Raw genomic sequence first — 12,878 nt, 5'->3', positions numbered from 1 at the left:
GCTAGTTTGTTAATAGGTGGGCATGAATGACCTGGGCAGGACTGAGTGGGAGAGGACCTTGACGAGCAAAAATAGTTAGGAGAGAGTTCTAGAAAGGTTGGAAGGAAAAGAGAGGGGATGATAGGAGATTATATTGATGAAGTCCTTCCTGTGGTCCAGGCTTCATTTTTATACGCACGTGTCACTTGCACTCAATCCTTACGGCTCCGTGGCTGGTGTTGTTAACTCCGGTTCCTGGGTGAAGAAACTGAAGGGTGGAAGGGCTAAACATTGCTCAAGGTCACACAGCTAGTTTCACTGGGGGAGTCGGAGAGTCTGCTGACTCCAAGGATCGCCTTCTCGTTAGAACATCACGTTCCCGTGTCCGAGGTGTTTACACCGCCTGCTCTCCCCAGCGTGCAGCCAGCGGACAGGCTGACGGGTGCCCGGGACAGTTAGTGTCACCGGTGGGAGGCAGACGTCTCAGACGCACCTCCGTGCAATGCTGTCATTAAGCCAGGATGGGAGCGGGTTCTTGGGTTTCACGTCTCCCAGAAGGGACCTTCCTGGCATTCACAAATAGATTTCCTTATTGGTGTTCAGAATTATCCTTCATAATCAGCCTTTATCAGAGTAGGCATACACGGGGCCAGGACCCAAAATTAAAAGCTTTCTAATAGAGTGGGACACCGTTACCGGTTAACTAACAGATGGAACCAGAGATCTGTCAGGAAATCCATTTTTATTCGGAGCCGCGGTGTGGAAGACTTGAGGTAACTTGGTGGCTCTTAGCTCTCCACGGGGAGATTTAAAAACTATTCTAAGATTGGGGCCTCACCCCCTGGAATTTTCATGAAGCTGACCTGGAGGCCAAGCTGCAGTGTATTTGTCCCTCTCCCCGCGCCCCCCACTAGCAGGTGATTTCAGTGCGTGGCTGGTGGGAACTCGGCCTGAACGGGCCCTGGCTTCTTCCCACCACCTGGAGTCGGGGGTCTCCTAACACGGGGTGCCGTGTGCACCTGCTCTGACGGCAGCCGAGGCCTTGGTGAAAGGGAGGATTCTTCGAGTTCTTCCGGGGAAGACGAGAAAGGGAATGAGAATGTGCAAGAACTCTGGCTGAGGTTGTGGGCCCTTGGTGAGGCAGAGGTCTCCGGCCTCCTTTCTGGAGATTCCAGGGAGGTGAGCGCACGGTGGCTTGTGAAGAAGCAGAGGGAACAGCAGGTGCGAAGGCCAGGAAGAGAGCGGGCCCCGAGGTGCCTCCAGAGACACCGGGGGACAGGGTTGTTCTTGGACGAGAGGAAGGAACCAGCCTGGGAAGTGGCTCCTTATAGTCCCGGGGTCTGACGACTGGTATCCCCACTGGAGAGGTGGGCACAGTGGGAACAAGAAACCCCTCGTGGGCCCAGCTGAGGAGTTGGAGAACAACAGGAGACTGTTGTTCCCTGCGTTCCGCGATGGGAAACCTCCGCCTTAATGCGTGGACTCGGGACAGCCTGCAGACTCCGTAGTCTCCAGCGTGGGTCTGTCCTCACCACTCCCGCCTTCTCCATCCCTGCGGTCGTGATCCAGTTTTGACAGAGGGGAGCCTCCCCCCCCGCCACCCAGCCCTCTGTTAACAGGAGCTGTGGTCCCAGAAGATGTGTGAATTGAATTGAAGCATCCCAGTGCCTTAATATCTCTCTGGCTTATCCATTTCCCAAAGCCCCCCGGGTCCAGCTCATCAGCGTGGCCCACTTCTCTGCAGTCTCTCCAGGCTCCTTGCGGAGCATCTCTGGGGGACACGGGCGAGAGGGGAAGGACTTCCCCGTGGCCCGGAATGTCCTACAGGCGAGCTGCCGGGAGGCCTCCTTTTGGAAGGTGAGCACAGGAGTCTTGAAACCCCAGAGCCCACGTGGGATGCCATGCCAAGTGCCCGGCAGGGAAGCCAAGTCACTTACCCCAGCTTCAGTGATGTTTCCAATCTGTGCGCTGGGGCAAATCATGGCAACCTCACAGAGCCGTCATTGTGAAGGATTAAATGGGCTTCTAAGGCTCCTCAAATGCTTGGTGCGGAGCAAGGAAGCAATCGATCAAGGGTCAGTTTACAAAACGGGGAGGATTGGGATGGGGTGTGGCCTTACACGGGGCAGGGGGTGTGCAGGCAGGTGCACGTCGCTCACTGCTGGGAAGGAGGGCTGCGGGGGGCCGGGCAGGGGGCCTGGGCGCTGGGACCAGGGTGTGCGTGGGCCCTGCCCTTCCGGCGTGTCCCTGTTCGAGTGATTCATTTCCCCTGGGGTCTGGCTCTCGCTAATGGCCTCTGTATGGCTTCCCCCAAGGTACATGTACCCCTCCATGGACCAGCTGGCTGAAATGCTTCCTGGAGTCCTCCACCAGTTTGGGTAAGAGTGACAGATCTGCTCCCCCACCAGCCTGCCTTCTCGCTTGTGTCTCTCCCTTGGCCTTGACCTGGCCTGGCCACTGAAATGGCAGATTTAAAGGTCAGGAAAGGAATTAGACCTCACACTTGGTGAAACTGTTTTCAGACAGTCTCTCTAGTCTGCCTCTCGCCGGCTGGGCTTTTCTCCTTGAGCCAACACGTCACCTGCAGACAGCCACCCTGCCCATCCTTTCCGTGCCCCTTCCTCTTTCACTGTTTTCTCTTACTGACGGAATGTTCTGGAATAGGGTTGCCCCAGCCCTCGGTTTCTCCCTCCAGGCTCTGTTTCTCCAGAGCTCTTTCCCTTTTAGTTGGGCCTTCTGTGTGAAGATAATACCTCCGAGCTCTTGCCCGATTTAATTCCATTCCGAGTTTTAGAATGTAAAATAGAGCTCCAGAGCGGGAAGAAAGCAGTGCCATAACGGGCCCTCCCATAAATGTCAGACGGTCTCTCCGCGCTCGGGCTGCAGTCGGGGGAGAAGCGAGCAGGAGGGCCGAGTCTCTCCGAGGTCATGGTCTTCGTCAAGCCGTAGCACTTGATGTGTTCGGGTCCTCCAGTCACATCACGGCAGCGTGTCCCCACTCTGTCCGGCTCTCCAGCCACGCTCGTGATGCCCCCCGGGACAGATGCTGGCGGCGGCGGGGTTCCTCGGGGACCAGGAGCGGGGCAGGTGTTAAGAGGGTCGTTAGGGCTCCCCTCGCTCATTCCTTCTGCGACGTGAATTTTCACTTCTGCTTCCAGGCTGAAAAGCATTATCGGCATGGGAACCGGAGCAGGGGCCTACATCCTCACGCGATTCGCCGTGAGTTCTTGGGCATCTTTGAAAACATGGCATTTTAAAGAAAATTAAGTCAGGATGGAGGAAGACAATTGGAAAAGCGTCACAAAGCCCAGAACGAGGAAAGAAATGACCCGTGATTTCATTTCCGAAGGGAGATTCACAGTTCACAGTGTGGTTTGTGGTCCAGAGTCGTGTGTGTGTGTGTGTGTGCGTGTGTGTGTGGACTCACGCACGTACTTAAAGCTTTCCTTTTTCTTTTTCTTTAATTTTTTTAATGTTTATTTATTTTTTGAGAGAGAGAGAGAGAGGCAGAGCGTGAGCAGTGGAAGGGCAGAGGGAGAGGGAGACCCAGAATCCGAAACAGGCTCCAGGCCCCAAGCTGTCAGCACAGAGCCTGACGCGGGGCTCGAACTCACGGACTGTGAGATCATGACCCGAGCCGACGTCGGACGCCCAACCGACTGAGCCACCCAGGCGCCCCTAAAGCTTTTCTTTAATGCTCCTCAAACGTGCTCTTTCATCACTGGTTTCGCTCACCTAGCAGTGGCTTGTGGGCAGGTCCCCACGTCACCGCGTGGTCTCCTATGCTACCTCGGTGATACCCCCAAGGCTTTTGGGTCCTGGCTGATTCTGTATTAGAATCAGAGACACATGGCATTCACGGGACCGTGGGCCCAAGCCAGGTGCTGCTGAATGTCACGTACCCTTGCCAAACACTCGTTTGGAAACGCAGCCACGCTCGTTTATGCGACCGTGAGTTTTCCGACCGCCCATTATTTGCTGGGCTTTGTCAGCGGTTAGAGACGCTGGTGTGGATAGAACGTGGCCTGACCGTCTAGGCTCTGAGCAGACCAAGGAAGGTCTGTATTCTACGTTAGACGGATGTATCTCCTAGGAGCGGTCACTAAAGAGCGGCTACCTGCCCTGCCTCACTGGGAGGCTGGAGGTCTGATACACCCCCCCTGACGGCTGGGGAAGAGGAAGTGCGGGCAGAGGCGCCTTGCCCGAGGCAGGTTTGCCAAACACGCACTCTTGTGCTTCCTGCTTCCTCCCCCCAGGCTTTCAGGGGCTCGGTCCTGTGTCTGCTGAGCTGGGGCCTCGGTTTTGCAAGATGGGGGGGAGGGGTGTGGGATTTGAAGTCTCTTGAGAGCAGCAGCCGGCTCTGGTGGCCCCCACCAGGGCCCTTTCCTGGTATTTTCTCAACCTTTGGTTCGACCTTGAGAAGTTCGCGGTGGCTGAGATTTCTGGGCTGCCGCTCACCTTGTGTCTTGAATTAACAGTTGAACAACCCGGAGATGGTGGAGGGCCTCGTCCTCATCAACGTGAACCCTTGTGCCGAAGGCTGGATGGACTGGGCCGCGTCCAAGGTGAGGCTGGGGGCCAGGGCCAGGCAGGTGGAACAGTGTGCCCTCCGAGACCTCTCCTGGCCTGTGCGCCCCGCCCCTCCCCTTTGCTTTGCTTGGAACAACAAACGTGACCTGGGCTGTTTGCCCTTCCGAAGATGTTGGTAGGACGCTGCGGTCTAGACCAGACATGCCACGGGGACGTGAGCGCTCGAGCCAGCTTAGATCAGCGTAGCTTAGGTTAAGAGGTATTTGCTGAGGACCTAACACGTACTGGACTTTGCTCAAGACACGGGAAACAAAAAGATGAACAAGGCAAAGGCCTCTGATCTCGGGAACCCACCCACTGTCGATGGAAAAGAGGGTGCATTTGGTACCAACCCCTGCCACTTAGCTTGATGACCGCGAGAATCAGCTACTGTGCGCGGAGTCCTTGCCAGGGGCCGTTTGCACTCTCTGTCGCTGCACGTGCGTGACCTCATTGAATCCACACGGCGACTCCAGGAGGTGGGATTGTCATAAATGACGTGTTATAGAAGAGGAAACTGAGGCTCAGAGTGGTTACGGTTAGTGGTGCCCAGAGGCCCGCAAAGCTAGGCAGCCGGAGAACTGGGGCTGAATGCGGATCCCTCGTACTCCGTGGTCCTTGGGCCTCACCTCGTGCCTCCCGGTCTCATCCAGCAGGTGTTTGAATGGCACCTTGACCCCAGCGCTGCAGGTCTGGGAATACAGAGGGGCCGGACACAGGCCTGCCTGGGGGAGAAGGGACCCAGGCTGTCTCGGGAAGTTCTGCTCTGGCCGGTGTCCTAGGGCTCCTTGTTTATCTTTTAAAAACGATTATTGTGTTTTCTTCGTAAAGGCGCCAGCATTTGCCAAGGAGAGGGGGGAAATTGTTCCAATTGAAACAGGACAAAACCTCTCAGGCCGGGGTGATCCTGGCTTCTCACTTTGGAAGTGTGTTTTTGCCAAGTTCTGGGTGGCTGTCGCGGACAGAGCTTTGAAGGGGTTGTGCCCCTCCCCCCTGCCTCCCACCCCTGTCTTGGCCGCCCTGTTATTGCCGCTCTTCCTGGAACGTTCTGCCGGAACGCAGGAGCCCGTCCCTCCCGTCTGCGTGATATGCGGGAGTGGAGCACACTCCCTGTTTTTTATTTTATTTTCCAAGAAAGGAAGTGATGTTCCAGTCAGCCAGTTTGGCTCCTCTTGTAAGTGCTCTGAGCCAGACGTGGAGGGCCGGGGACATTGACCGTTGGCTAAAGTGCGGCCTGAGGAATGTCTGTGTGGCTTTAGTATCTGTACCGTATCCTTCCTTTCCAACCCCAAGAGAAAAAAAGACCTGTATCCAGAGTCCACTATGGGTCAGGCGCTGGCGTCAGATCCTGTGACATGCGTACTGGCCTCATGCTGTCCTCACCTTGGCCTTGTGACTTTGAAGCCCCCGGCCACCTCGGCTTGTAGGTGAGAGGCCTGAGGCTCAGAGGCTCTGCAACCTGTCCAGGACCACACAGCTGGGATCCAACAAGACCTCCGATCTAGAGAACCCCCAGGTCTAGAACTTCTCTATCCTGCCAGTCCCTGCCTGCCTGACACGGAAGTTGGTCAGCATACATTTATGGAGCTCCTGCTGTATGCCTCCGCATTTATGAAGCCCCTGCTGTATGCCTATCACTTATGGAGCTCCTGCTGTGTACCTAGCATTTTGTTGGGGAGAGGCAGAGAGGGGAGAGTTGGCAGTGTCTTTAGTAACCTCAGGATATCCAAAGAGAGGATACTGGCTTGAGGGCGGAAAATGTAGAGGATGATACAGGAAGGCTAGTTCAAGGTAAGCAGGTCCCCTGGGGTCTAGACTGGCAGAGTTCAGTGTGTGTTTTGAAGAAATGGATAGGGGCCCCTCGTTGTGAGGACTTAGTGTGCTACGGCCCAAGCTAGGAGAAGGTTGGCTCTCTGTTCAGCACGTGTCTGCCCTGCATGGGCCCCTGAGAATAAGCGATTGACAGAGACCCAGGCCCTGCCTTCCGGAGCCCCCAGGTCCAGTCCACAACTGGGACTGGAACCACATTCCCCCAAGGGGGCCGTCCTCAGCCCTGAGTGCCGGGGAGCCCAGGACTTCCGGTCTGCCCCCGCGGGCAGGGAGGCTTTGCTGACCTAGTCTCACTACCTCAAATGCCTGCTTTCTAGTGACACCTGTCTTTGCCCTCCCCAGATCTCCGGATGGACCCAAGCCCTCCCAGACATGGTGGTGTCCCACCTCTTCGGGAAGGTGAGTAGTGTGGACGTGGACCAGCGTTCTGTCATCCACGCTGAGCGAGTGCGTAAGGCCCAGAGACGAGCAGGACACAAGCCCCCTGGGGATGCCTACCACACACATACCTGACGGGATCGGTTTACAGTCAGGTGTATCGCTCACCTTTTTTTTTTTTTTTTCCAAGTTTATTTTTATTTTGTTTTGAGAGACAGAGCGAGTGGGTGAACAGGGAGGGGAAGAGAGGGGGAGAGAGAGAGAGAATCCCAAGCGGTCTCGTGCGGTCCACGCAGAGCCCGATGCGGGGCTCGAACTCACGAACCATGAGAGCAGGACCTGAGTTGAGATCGAGAGTCGGGCGCTTAACCGACTGAGCCACCCAGGCGCCCCCGTATCGCTCGCTCTCTTTTTAACGTAAGGCTGTTTTAACTAGCCTGATTGGACTATAGTAAACTGCACGTTTTGGGAATACAGAATTGAGTAGATGTTGCCGCGCGTCTACACCCGGACAACCACATTGCAACTGGGGTAGCGGACGTCCCCATCACCAGAGTCCCCTCGTGCCTCTTGCTAATCCTTCTTTCCCTGCTCGTCAGACAGCCTCTGCTCTGCTTTCCGTCACTAGAGAGGAGTTCGCATTCCCCAGGTTTTTATATAGAAGTGGGTGGCATCATGAAGTATGGAGTCTTCCTTGAAAAGAACAGCAAACAGAACCCAAAAAACAACTGTGGCTTCTCTCGCCGCACGGTTATTTTGACCTTCGTCTCTGTCGTTGGGTTTATCAGTAGTTCCCTCCTTTTTATTTTTTTTTTTTTTTTTTTTTTTTTTATTTATTTTTGGGACAGAGAGAGACAGAGCATGAACGGGGGAGGGGCAGAGAGAGGGAGACACAGAATCGGAAACAGGCTCCAGGCTCCGAGCCATCAGCCCAGAGCCTGACGCGGGGCTCGAACTCACGGACCGCGAGATCGTGACCTGGCTGAAGTCGGACGCTTAACCGACTGCGCCACCCAGGCGCCCCAGTTCCCTCCTTTTTAGCGCTGGCTGCCCGTTCTGTGTGTGGGTGTCCTGCGATTCGCCCTTCCGTCCGCCTGTCGATGGGCATTCGGGTTATTGCCAGTCTGGGGCTATTACAGATACGACCTGTAACAGACACACCCATGGAGTTTGCCATGTGCCCCGCTCGGTCCTAAGGACTTTTCAAGTATTAACCCATGGAGTCCACTCAAGAGCTCCGTGAGCCATGTGAAAAGTACTAATTCGATTCCCACTTTATGGATGAGGAAACTGAGACCAGAGAGGTTGACTGACTCGTGTGAGGTTGCACAGCCAGGGAGAAGTGGGGCTGGGATCAGAGGCTAGGTGTCTTGCTCCTGTATCCAGAGCAGGGCACTGACCGTCTGTGCTTCCACTCATGAGCTGTTCGGCGGTCACCCCAGGCAGGCCCCTGTCCCTGTCTGGCCAGCCGGCATGGCCCCCGACTCTGGCCGGCAGCCCCAGGAGAGGCTGTGCGGGGGTCCTGACTCAGGCCCAGACACCGAGAAGCCCCTCGGTTGCCCAGCTCGAGGGTGGCTTGCCCTGTTTACCGTGTGGCCCACTCAGCACTGTTCCCGAGCGGGGGAGTGACCTTCTGAGATGTGACCGGCTGCTCTCCTCTGGGGCTGGCCAGGTGCATCCACTGGGCTCCTTCTTCCATTATTTCCTGGGCCTGCTGTAACAGCCCCCCCCCAAACCGGGAGGCTTGCAACAACAGGAACTTAACTGTGTCGCAGTTCCGGAAGCCAGCACTCTGAAAGGGGGTGTCGCCGGGCCACACTCCCTCCAGTGGCCCTGGAGGGAGAGTCCTCCCTTGCTTCCTCCAGCTTCCGGTAGCTTCAGAATCCCTCCAGGCTCTGCCTCCGTCTTCGATGACCTCTCCGTATCTGTCTCCAATCTCCCTCTGCCTTTGTCTTAGAAGGACCCTTGTCATTAGATTTAGGACCCGCTGGGATAATCTAGAATGACCTCACCTCAGGATTCTTCACTTAATGATATCTACAGAGACCTTTTTCCCGAAGAAGGTAGGCTTCACACTTCCCCGGGGTCTCGACGGGGACATAGCCTTCGTGGCCCCCCTGCAGCCCTCAGTGGCCTTCTTCCCTCTTCCGTGCTGCATTTGGTTTGTGATACATTTTCTTCACCCTGAGTGTATAATCTGAACCTGATAGGAATATGGAAACAAACAGAGCCAGCTTCTGAGTTTCCTTGCGGGAGAGGGCATCAGGTACAGAGGGAGAGTCTGGCCTGATTGTACCCCACGCGATGTGAGGCATCTGTCGATGCCCCCAACTTGCCGCGGTTGTGTTTTGACCTGAAAGCCCAGCACAGCTAATTCTTCAGACCGTACAGTTCCCGATTTTCTTTTGCGTAGGCTCTTGGCCTCTTTGCTGCTTCAGTGATGAGGGGCTGTTTAGACAATAGCTCGGGCTTGACGTGGGGCCCCCTCCGCTCCCTCCCTGCCCTGCTCTGGTCGCCACTGATCACATCAGGCTGCTTTGTGAAACCTTCAGCATCCGCTGTCGTACAAATGAGAAACAGAGCAAGCTTGTAACTTGTTTGTCCCAAATCACATTCGGAAAGGAACCAGAGAGAGGGAAGGCTGCGGCTTCTGCAAGGCTCCGGTTGGCCCCCCCTCGGGAATTGAGATGGCCCTTCTTTCCAGCAACTTCCCGGGACTTGCAGGAGTTGGTTTTGTTTTTCCGGTGTGAAAAACCTCTCAACTCCCCCTTAAAACCATTAATTGCCAACAGTTGCATCACTTTTATTATTTACAAAGGGCTTTTCTGTGCACAATCTCTGTGAAATCCCATAACCTGCAGAGGTAGGTAATATCCACACACACACACACACACACACACACACACACACACACACACACACATATTTATTTTTGAGGGAGCTAAGGCTCAGAGAGGTGAAGACATTTACTCCCGTCCCTCACCCCCCACCAGAAAAAAAGAAAAAAAAAAAAAAACAACCAAAACACTGATGGATCCAAGCTCCAAATCCGAGAGGACTGACTTCAAATAAAAAGTCCCAAAGTCATGAGCCCAGAAGGGCCTGCTTTGTCCTGGCGGGTTTGTACTCCTTCCTGCTCTCACCTGATATGCAAAGTCAGACTGGCTCCGGGTGGGGACTTCCGCTTTGGGGAAGGTGTCCTCGGGCTCCAAGGCGGTCGAGCGGATTAGGCGGTATCGTCTCTGTACCTGTATAACCTGAAGAACGGAGATAGCGGTGGCTGGCCCGGGACCAGTCCTAATGCAGGGCACCTCCGCCCTCTCTCCACGCAGGAGGAAATGCAGAATAACGTGGAAGTCGTCCACACCTACCGCCAGCACATCGTGAAAGACATGAACCCCGGCAACCTGCACCTGTTCATCAATGCCTACAACAGGTGCGGTCACGCGGTGGCCATGTGTCAAGGTCCTTTCGTTGGCCTGGAACGGGGCAGGGGTAAGGCAGAGGGGTTATAACGTTAGGAGGAGCTGCAGCCCCTGAATTCAAGCGAGTAGATTACCCGGACAGGGGTGCGCCTGGGAGTCAGGTACATCCGCGGGTTTTGGGTGCTCTACAAGGCGCTGAGCCACCGCTCCAGACAAGCGGGGCGCGAGCACGAGGAGGGGAGACGCGGTCACGCCCTCGAAGGGTTTTGAGTTATTGCCTGTGTCCCGGCTGGCCCTGGGAAGGACCAGGTGTGGGAGAGCTAAGAGAGCGAGCGAGCGAGCGAGCAGAGCCCTGGGGGTGGAAGGGGAGAGAGGAGTCCAGGAAGGCTGCCGGGAGGTGTCACTCCAAGAAAAAGCACGTTCCTCCAGCCTTGGGCAAGGGGCTAGGCCTCTTCGCGATAAGTAGCTGCTGGCCTGGACCTCGGCCAGGGGAGGGGACAGCTCGGGAACACCGGTGGCAGCTGGGGGGACGGTCTGCAGACTCCAGCGTGGTCACTCAGTCTGCCGGACCAGCTCTACCAGCCCCCTTCCCAAGCAGGGGGCGGGAAGGAGCCACAGGGGCCGTCTCTGCTCACGGCCAATAACTTCACGAAGGGCATTAGTGTCTGTAACAAAGTTCAGCGTCCGTCTCTTCTTCCCACCCGCCCAGCCTCTCAGTGCGGGAGGGAGAGGTAGTATCGCCCGTGGGTAACTAGGGACGCGGGACTCAGCAGCGCATTTCTTCAGCAGACGCTTCGTGAGGACGGGCACGGTCAGGCTGTGGGCTGGTCAGTGGACGCACAGAGACCAGAACACCCTCCCCGAGGCCCCACCCACTGCCTTGCCCTCACGATGCCCGTAGGAATCAAGGGGCTTCTCTTAAAAATGCTGGGACACCGTGACCATCGTCCTTTGCTGCTGAGGAAACACGGGCACAGAGAGATTCAGCATCCTGCCCGAGGTCACACAGCTAGGATGTAGAGGGACGTCATTTGAATCTGTCCGTGGCTCCAGGCCATGAGCTGGAAAGGCTGTGGGTGGGAGCTGCCAGGAGACGAGAGAGAGAGAGACAGAGAGAGACAGAGAGAGAGAGAGAGGCTCGGTGTAGTTCTGCAGGGACAGAGTCCAGTGGGAAACGGTGGCAGGGTTTGAGATGAGGGGGGTGAAAGGATCACATCTAAGATCTAAAGAGATTGGGTTACTGTGTGAGAGGACTCCGAGTTGGGGCTAGAGAGACTCAGGGCTCCAACTAGGGGGACGGGAGGTATGGACCCTCTGGTGGAGAACATGGTTTGTATTCCTGTATGTGTGTATGTATATATATATATATATATATATATATATATATATATATATGAAGCCACACTGGACACAGGAAGTGTCTCCACGGGAAATACATGAGTCCCGCTGTCCCTGAAACCATTGATATGGACCCCAAGAGGCCGTGATGTCCCGAGAGCCGTGCGGGTTGGGACACGGGTCGTTTGCCAGAATGGCCAACGACGGGACCCCCTGGGATGGGCGAGATGGGAGGGGCCGCCTCCGGGGCGGGGGCGTCTGCCCGTGTCACCGAGTGACTGCGTTCCTTGCCCACAGCCGGCGAGACCTGGAGATTGAGCGGCCCATGCCCGGAGCCCACACAGTCACCCTGCAGTGAGTAGATTTTCTCCTGTTCATCATCTGCGTAGCCTCGCTCGGCCACCAGCAGGGCTTTTTCTGAGTTTGGTTAGCCGTGCCACCTTGTGCTGGGACATCGGTGGCGGCGAGGCCGGGGGTGCCTTCTTCCCAGGAGTCAGGCATGACCCAGCTGCACTTGCCTTCTCCTTGTGCAGGCGTTGAGCTCCTGGGGTGTCCCTGAGACAAGGGTCGGAGCCTTGGATGTCAGGGAAAGAGTCCGCTTCGGATAGGACTTATTAAGCACCTACTTTGTGTCGAGTACGGTGTTAGGCTTTGCTTTCACAGAGCCTGGAGACGAGTCAGACGCAGGACAACCCACCCTAAAGGCTGGCAGGAAAATACGGTCGTGGATGCAGCTAACTGCATTCCACCAGTAATGTCTGCCTTTTTACAGTTTCCTAAGTGAACTGTATTATTTGACACCTGAACTTGCCACGTGCCATTTCCTTTGTCAGGTACGTTCCCTCGGTCTCTGATCTTGACTCACGGCAAAGTCCTACTCCTCCCTCTTTGAGGAGAGGATGCTTGAGGCTAAAAACACCAGGGCATGGAAATTCTCTGGCTTAAATTCATACTAGGGTGTAAATGACTGCCAACCCAGTTTATCTGAAAAGCAAAGCAGAGGATGAAAGGAGAAGGAAATAAAAAGAGCAGAGGCTACTACTGGGGAAACCCGAATAATTTTTTTTGGAACCCTGGTCCCAGCCTGGCGGGCCTGGGAGCGTGTGAATCTTTCAGTGAATTTCGTGTTCCCTCCCCCCTTCTCTCCCTGCCCCCAGGTGTCCTGCTTTGTTGGTGGTTGGGGACAGTTCTCCTGCTGTGGATGCCGTGGTATGTAGAAATCGTCCACTCGTTTCTGTACTTTGTTCAACAGTCCAAATCTGCTTGGCCTTCGGACAGAGGGCCCAGACCCCGGCTCCTTGGCCTGGTGACTGCCAGTCCTGTTTGCTTGGTAGCGGGCCCTCCGACTTTTCTCCCAGG

The 12,878-nt window shown here is 55.7% G+C and overlaps 1 protein-coding gene across 3 annotated transcripts in view; it reads left to right on the top strand.

Moving 5' to 3' along the window:
* NDRG1 (N-myc downstream regulated 1) overlaps positions 1 to 12,878 on the top strand; it is a 55,167-nt gene that overhangs the window by 30,734 nt on the left and 11,555 nt on the right. For all 3 annotated transcript variants that reach the window (XM_078441494.2, XM_078441495.2, XM_078441496.2), the window contains 7 exons: positions 2,295 to 2,357; positions 3,138 to 3,198; positions 4,458 to 4,544; positions 6,721 to 6,777; positions 10,089 to 10,192; positions 11,817 to 11,873; positions 12,677 to 12,728. In XM_078441494.2, the coding sequence (XP_078297620.1) occupies positions 2,295 to 2,357; positions 3,138 to 3,198; positions 4,458 to 4,544; positions 6,721 to 6,777; positions 10,089 to 10,192; positions 11,817 to 11,873; positions 12,677 to 12,728 (481 nt within the window). The remainder of the gene's footprint in view (positions 1 to 2,294; positions 2,358 to 3,137; positions 3,199 to 4,457; positions 4,545 to 6,720; positions 6,778 to 10,088; positions 10,193 to 11,816; positions 11,874 to 12,676; positions 12,729 to 12,878) is intronic.

The sequence above is a fragment of the Panthera onca genome, chromosome F2 (assembly GCF_046562875.1).
Source record: "Panthera onca isolate mPanOnc1 chromosome F2, mPanOnc1 haplotype 2, whole genome shotgun sequence".
Classification (NCBI taxonomy): Eukaryota; Metazoa; Chordata; class Mammalia; order Carnivora; family Felidae; genus Panthera; species Panthera onca.
This window is presented reverse-complemented; position numbering and strand designations above follow the sequence as displayed.